This window comes from Poecilia latipinna, unplaced genomic scaffold (assembly GCF_001443285.1).
Source record: "Poecilia latipinna isolate Pla-1442-1.1 unplaced genomic scaffold, P_latipinna-1.0 Scaffold2814, whole genome shotgun sequence".
Lineage (NCBI taxonomy): Eukaryota > Metazoa > Chordata > Actinopteri > Cyprinodontiformes > Poeciliidae > Poecilia > Poecilia latipinna.
In genome coordinates, this window is record NW_015115430.1 from 19,844 (window position 1) to 26,862 (window position 7,019).

Consider the following 7,019-nt stretch of genomic DNA (forward strand, 5'->3'; position numbering starts at 1 on the left):
ATTTTAATATAAATAAGTGTACTATTACTATAATGTTAGAAATTAAATTATGTAATTCATTGCTTTTTTTTTAAGAAACATTGTCACAATATACTTTGAATTATTGCACCACTGAATGGTTAAAACGATTTTCTTGTTTTCTTTTTATAATTTTCTACAGGTAAATTGTTAAAGGCTTCACGTTTAGACATGCTCATGCCTTATTGATCACATTTATTCATTTTATGTTTCTTTGCTTTGTATTGGGTTCCATTCATTTGTATTTCTGAAACTCTTACCTAATCAAAAGCAGGGTTTTAAATTTACCTGACTGTGACTGTCTGGTTTTGGTTCAGCTCATAAATGAGTGCTACGTGTAACCGTTTTGGTGTTTCTTCCGAGTCGTTCTGTAGTTGTATTTAATATTTATGGTGGAGTATCACGCAGTGCTGAGGTATCTTCTGCTGTTTTGGTTGTGCAAAGTAGGTGGGACGACCGCTCCAAGATGGCCGCCGTATTCCCTGTGTCGGAGCAGCCAGTGCGGGTTCTACTCTTATATTATGTCTAAGGAAAAAAAACATCGACTTCCTGTTTGAAACGACTGGTTGTCCTGGTTTTCGTCTGAGAGGTAGGTCAGTAATTGTAAACTCCACGTCAGATAAAGACATATTTTATCACCAAAAGCCCAGATTCAGCCCGCTTTCCTACCCTAGAAGTTTGACTGCTAGTGGTTTCCTTAGTTACGGATGTTTCTTCTCGTACAACTCCAAGGTTGTTAGCTTAGCTAGCACAGGTCTGTGTTGTATTTAGTAGTTAGAAAAGAGAAGTGTTAGACTCGGAATCGCAACAATTTTGAATATATTGCTGTTGTGTGTTAGGGGAAAAAAATGCTTTTCCGAGATGATGAATAAACATATCAAAGACGGACACAAGAAAGTATTGTAATCATGCAAATCAAACAGAAATAATTTACATTATTTTACCTCAATATATGGGATCTAAAAGTGTTATAAGAGGCAATCATTCGGGTTAAGACGTTTCAAATTATTATTTTGTAGTTCTGGAGACGTTTACCTAGATTTTTTTCTTTCTCGTTTCAAGATTCTGATTGCAAAGTTTCTTTCGAACGCATTACCTTTTACTAACAAATAATTGACAGACATTTTGTCATGACGGCACATGGATTTAGATTGTATTTATCCAAAAGAGGAACATTTCTTTTGTTCCTCTTTTGGCACACAAAAGAAAAAAAAGACCATTGTCCAACAATCTTGCTGTGGAACAAACACATTCCAGAAGTAGAATTTAAGCTGGTTTCTACTTCTGGGTTTCCCCTATCCCTCTGTGACATGTTCTCTACTGATATTGCATAATGCATTTTTTAATATGCGCTTTTATGAAATGTAATCAATCCTACAACAGATTCCAGCATACATTTTAAAAATATATTTTTTGATTAAAAAGAAAAAAAAAAATGCAGTGCTATGTACAGCGGGTTAGCAAAGAAATCTACTCTATTTGAAATGCATTAGATTTTTTGAATTTGAGTAATATGATTTTAGGCTGTTCAAAATATGTTAACTGATATAATATTTACATTTGTCAGCATTAACAAGCGCCATATCTGCCCCTTTGTTGCTAATTGTGTCCCTTTAAATTTTTGTTTTTATGTGCTACAAAATCATTTGTCTTAGCCCTTCTTAAACCCCAGATAAACAGTTGAGTCTGCTACCCTTAGGCTTTCACGAATGTGGGGGTCAGTGGGTGAGAGTTAGCTGTATAGCCTGGAGAGTTTTATTATGCATGTGTTTGGCAGGGGGGAAGAATGTAGAGTATGTGGAGAAAACTCATTTGAGCATGTGGAGGACATGCATATTCCACACAGAATGAGCACAGGATTGTCATATTTAGGCAGTGAATATTGTATTGTGTTTTTTTTTTTTCCAACTAGTTCTGAAACCTGATGATTGTACACCGTTTCACCTGTGGAGCCATAAACACTCACCTGTATGCCCAGCTGAGAAAAACGTGGGGAATCCAGGCCATGGCAAGACCCAGTTCAGGTAAACTCAGTGGAATATATTTTATTATTTTTATTTGAAGTATCTATCTCTCTTTTTCATATAGTGTGTCGTCTTCTGTCTATGATCAGACCTGGCAGCGTTCAGGGAGATTTTCTCCAAATCCAACAACATTGCCGTCATCACAGGAGCAGGAGTGAGTGCTGAGAGTGGAGTTCCAACATTCAGAGGAGCAGGAGGGTACTGGAGAAAATGGCAGGCACAGGTGTGCATCTACTGGTTATTGTCTAGGACAGACAACTTCTACTTCTAGAGCCCTAAATCAAAGGGTGACTTTTAACTCTTTATTCTGGATTATATGGGGTTAGCAGTGTTGGATGATCATCTGTTCTATACTTTTTGATTTGTCATCAGCCTTTTTCAATCAATAGCTTTCCAGGCTTTTTGAAAGCCTTTCAATGTTTTTATTTATAGTCCTAGTTCCCATTTGACCATGTCGGTGTGCTTATAATAATAATAATAATAATAATAATAATAATAATAGCTGTGTATGTATTATGTTTTATGAAATCAATACATTTCCAGTGGTTCAGACATATATTAACTTATTAGATCTATTTTGAGGGGAACTGTAATTGTTTAACTGAGAAGTTTGATTGTGTTTGGTTTTAATCTAAGACCATTTAAAAAAAAACTACACTGTTGTTTTTTTGGCCAAATTTCAGGAATTGGCCACTCCGACGGCCTTCGCCCACAATCCCTCTCGAGTTTGGGAGTTCTACCACTACCGTCGAGAGGTTATGCTTACCAAGAACCCCAACCCTGCCCACCAGGCCATAGCGGAGTGTGAGGAGCGTCTTGGCAAACAAGGCCGAAAAGTTACCGTCATCACGCAGAACATCGACGAACTGCACCGCCGCGCTGGAACAAAAAACCTGCTGGAAATCCATGGTGTGAGGTCTTGTATTGTTGTTGTTTTTAACCGCTTTATTAGGCACATGTATGCCCTCCTTAACACTGGGTTAATTCAAGCTGAATGCTGCAAATCTTTGAATTGGTGAACTGAAGCTTTACTGTTGTTTTCCCGGTATTAATTAGTCTTTTATTCTCTGTGTGTAAATGCAGGCAGCTTGTTTAAAACACGCTGCATGATGTGTGGTCACGAAGAGGCCAATTACAAGAGCCCCATTTGTTCCGCTCTGGAGGGCAGAGGGTAAGTGCTCATTCTGGTCTGGTTTGGTAATCTCGACTATTTTCCCAAGCGGTGTGAAAATGTGTTTTAAAAGATATTGATCGCAGTCATTTGAGCTTGAAATGCCAGAGAAAACGAGGCCGTCTCAGTCGGTCGAATGTCAGCGAGCTAAATGACACCCGATGACACAGTGAAAAGGAGAAATTTGATTCAAAACAAATCTCACTCTGAAAAGCCACTTTGTCTCTTATCTGACATTTAAAATGGATGTCTGTGATTGAAAGCCAATTTCCTATTGTTAAGATTTCAGCTCACCTGCAAAATTAAACTCTGATGCCACCGTTCATACAAGAGTTGACTTATTTTAGGTCAACTTTTTGTAGCCGTGGAGTTTGAGCCCCATCACAGGTTCTACACTCAGGCTTAAATTGGCATGTTGAATGTTAAAACCCGTGACTGAATGAACGAGTGAACAAGTCTGGCTTGTTCACAAGAGCTGAAGAAGAAAGTTTATTTTTGTTAAGCAGAAAATGACAGCATGAGTTTTTAGGAAGCTCAATCTGAGTCAAGCACAAGACTTCTGGAACAATGTCCTTTGGACAGATTAGTCTAATGTAGAGATGTGATGAAGACAAAAGTTTCAAAAGGAGAAGAAAACTGGTTACAATATTGTCTAAAATGGTTAAATTATATAAGTAATATAATTTATTTGTATGCATAAATGTGGATTTTAGCAGTATCGTAATGAAGCCTCATTCTGAGTAGCATGTACTTGTCTCCTCAGAGCCCCTGACCCGGATGCGCACGATGCCCAGATTCCTGTCGAAAAACTTCCTCGGTACAACACACTCAGACACTTGTACCTCAGTTATTGTTTCCCAACTGAGTTTTGATGTAAATTGTGTGTGTTTGTTTTAGATGTGAGCGCAGGGGCTGTAACGGCCTTCTGAGACCGGCTGTGGTTTGGTTTGGCGAGACCCTGGATGCAGACATTCTCTCTGAGGCAGAGAAAGTCTTGGACAGCTGTGACCTATGCCTTATAGTAAGTGTTTGGGATGTTTTGTCGTATAAATAATATCTGATAAACATTTTTGACATCATCTTATAGCCTTCTCTTCTAAAGTGAGAAAAAATAATCTTATTCAACCTCAGTTTTAGCATAACATTATTTTTTTGTGCTGTTAAGGAAACTGTAAAGGGACTGGTGTAACATTGGAGTATATGTTAAACTCCAGAGTCCATTTTTAGAGCTTTACAATGACTTAATGTTCACTTGCACTTTTGCCAAATCCGAGATTGAAAAATCAGATTGAAAGAAACTAAGATGTCAACAAAAACAACAAATTATTGAATCACCAGGGAAAAAAAAAATTCCTGGTGATTAACATCATTGTCCATGATGTTAATTTAGTAAATGCTTATTGAATGTTGGTAAATTACTGTTAGATCTGGCGTAATTTCAGCATTTTAATGTCATCTAAATATCATCATCTGTGGAGAGGATTAGAAAGTTAGGAATTTTACTTCTGTAAATCCAAGAATAATTGTGAAATTTTACTTAATTAAAAAAAAAAAAAAGATTTACACATTGTTAAACTGAGACACAAATAAAATTGACGAGAAGTTTGATTTTTTTCTGAATTATTGAATTCTTCACATCTACTCTTGTGATACTTTTTCAGATTCAATTCCCAGAGTTATCAGTGCTTCTTAGACAATTTTATGGAGTAAATACAAAATATCATTATGAATCTATGGCCTATTTCTTAATGAATTCAAATGAACTTGAAAATTAAAAAAATGCTAATATTTTTCATAATTTAAAAAACTTTTTATACGTCTTTTATGCTTAGGTCCCACTTAATAAAGAAATTGTGAGGCTATTTAAAAGTTGTCCACAAAGTCTTTTTTCATGCCGATTCAGTTAATTGTTCCTGCAGGTTGGCACCTCATCCGTCGTGTATCCAGCAGCCATGTTTGCTCCTCAGGTGGCAGCCAGAGGTGTCCCTGTCGCTGAATTCAACTTGGAGAACACTCCAGCTACTGAGCGCTTCAAGCAAGTTTTTATTTTGACCTTGACACAAATCTCGTTCTTTATGTTCATTCACGTGCATCGGTCAGAGTGACACCTGTCTTGTTGGTAACTTTTCCTTCTGGTTACAGGTTCCACTTCCACGGCCCTTGCGGGAACACCTTACCCCCTGCGCTGGCACGCCACGAGAGCGAGGCGAACTGAAAGCACAGCTGTGATTTATCAAAATAGCGAGACTTGTGCCAGTGATGTGAAGGACCTGGAGAAGAGGACAAAAGGGAGACTTGTTAACAGTGTGCACACTGAACAGTGATCTTCACTACTGAGCAGGGTTTTAATACGGTGATTCCAGCATCTGTGTTGTCGGGCCTGACTTGTGAAACGGATATATTTTTTTTTAATGAATGGCAATTAAAAAAGAGAAGTTACTTCTACTGTTGTGACAGCAGGTGTCAGTGTTTAGCTGCTGCTAACTTCCAGAGCTTGTGCGACTGCTAACTGGGATGACAAGAGACCGAGGTATGGGTGTATAAATTTGGATTACGATGTGTCTTGTGTTTATTTTATTTTATTTTATTTTGAGGTGCCAAAGTAATAATATTTAATAAAAACTACTGAACTCAATGTGCCTGTGTATGTGTGTGTGTGTAAACCAGCAGCTGAAAAAGAAGTGTAGCTTCAGTACAAGCTAAAACTTAACCTTGACCCTCTCCCTTTACTTTAACTTGTTTAATCTGAGCATGAGCTGTACAGTGGCCAAGTCAAGATCCACTATTGTGCAATATATGCCACAGATATAAATCCAATATGCCTCAATGTTCATATTACAACAAACTATTGCAGCTTATAGGAGGGTACATTACATAAAACCTTTTTGTTCCTGTGTTGTGATTCATCTTAATTGCTGTTTCAAGATGTTTTTGCTTCTGATGGAGAGAAGCAGATGAACTCTGTGACCTAGCTAGCAAGCATTCCGGATCTGAATCCAGCTGGAAATTTATGGTGGAAAATATATTTACAAAATGATCCATCCCACAGAGCTGATCTGTCATCTGCAAAATGAGAATGCTGAAACCTCATTAATAAAGTATGCTGTTTTTCATTAGTGAAATTAGTGCAAAAGTACTAATTGTGGCGCTTTATTTCATTAGCATGTATTTTGTGACTAAGCAAACTGACTGAACGTCTTCCACGAGAAATGATTCCATTTTACTGTCGAGAGTTGTATTTGTGCTGAGGGGAGTGTATCAGACAGATTCTTGGTTTCTAAGTAAAAATCTGATTATTTGTGACGCTTGTGTGCGTGGGCACAAACCATGCCGCAGAGTTCACTTCCAGTTTCACAACATAAACATGAGCACAAGCTAAATTCAGGCTGAGTCCGGCTCTGACCACAGACGTTGTCCAGATCTGTCTCATCATTATTGTGATGCTCAGGATAGCGTCTAGAACTCGCACTAGTTTCTTTTTCTCTGCTTTTACTTGCCCACCTCTCTCAGTGCTGTGTTGCTTCTCATCTGTACATCTGCCAGAGTGCTGTGTTTTAGACACCAATCATCCTTCCCTCCCTCCCAAGTTACGCCTCCATCACCTGCTCATTAGATAGAGGATGATGGTCCGATGGTCCCCCATGACTCTGCTCCAAAAATAACAGAGCCAATTTCCCGCCTGTTAGGCGGCGATTTCACACCAATCTGAGATGTGCTGCCCAGCACGGCCTTTCGCAGACGAAAAGAAAAAAAAAAAGGTGCAAAAGTAAAGAAAGCAAGGCAGACAATAACATTGGTCATACACA

The 7,019-nt window shown here is 38.2% G+C and overlaps 1 protein-coding gene across 2 annotated transcripts; it reads left to right on the top strand.

The window, feature by feature from the left end:
• The first annotated feature begins 495 nt into the window (after positions 1 to 495).
• sirt5 (sirtuin 5) lies at positions 496 to 5,848 on the top strand. Of its 2 annotated transcripts, none has more exons than XM_015021609.1 (9): positions 496 to 611; positions 1,931 to 2,042; positions 2,132 to 2,265; positions 2,726 to 2,951; positions 3,126 to 3,213; positions 3,977 to 4,030; positions 4,111 to 4,234; positions 5,133 to 5,248; positions 5,356 to 5,848. In XM_015021609.1, the coding sequence occupies exons 2-9, from the start codon at positions 1,943 to 1,945 to the stop codon at positions 5,426 to 5,428; spliced, it is 915 nt and encodes a 304-aa protein (XP_014877095.1). In that variant the 5' UTR covers positions 496 to 611; positions 1,931 to 1,942; the 3' UTR covers positions 5,429 to 5,848. The 2 variants fall into 2 exon arrangements, with proteins under 2 accessions (XP_014877095.1, XP_014877094.1); XM_015021608.1 differs by having other exon boundaries at positions 497 to 607.
• Positions 5,849 to 7,019: the final 1,171 nt, after the last annotated feature.

Excerpts from the sequence above, each read along its gene's own strand:
- sirt5 (XM_015021609.1), top strand. The coding sequence starts at position 1,943 with ATGATTGTACACCGTTTCACCTGTGGAGCCATAAACACTCACCTGTAT. Across the intron at positions 2,043-2,131 it reads CATGGCAAGACCCAGTTCAG|ACCTGGCAGCGTTCAGGGAG; the intron begins GTAAACTCAGTG and ends GTCTATGATCAG. Across the intron at positions 2,266-2,725 it reads GGAGAAAATGGCAGGCACAG|GAATTGGCCACTCCGACGGC; the intron begins GTGTGCATCTAC and ends GCCAAATTTCAG.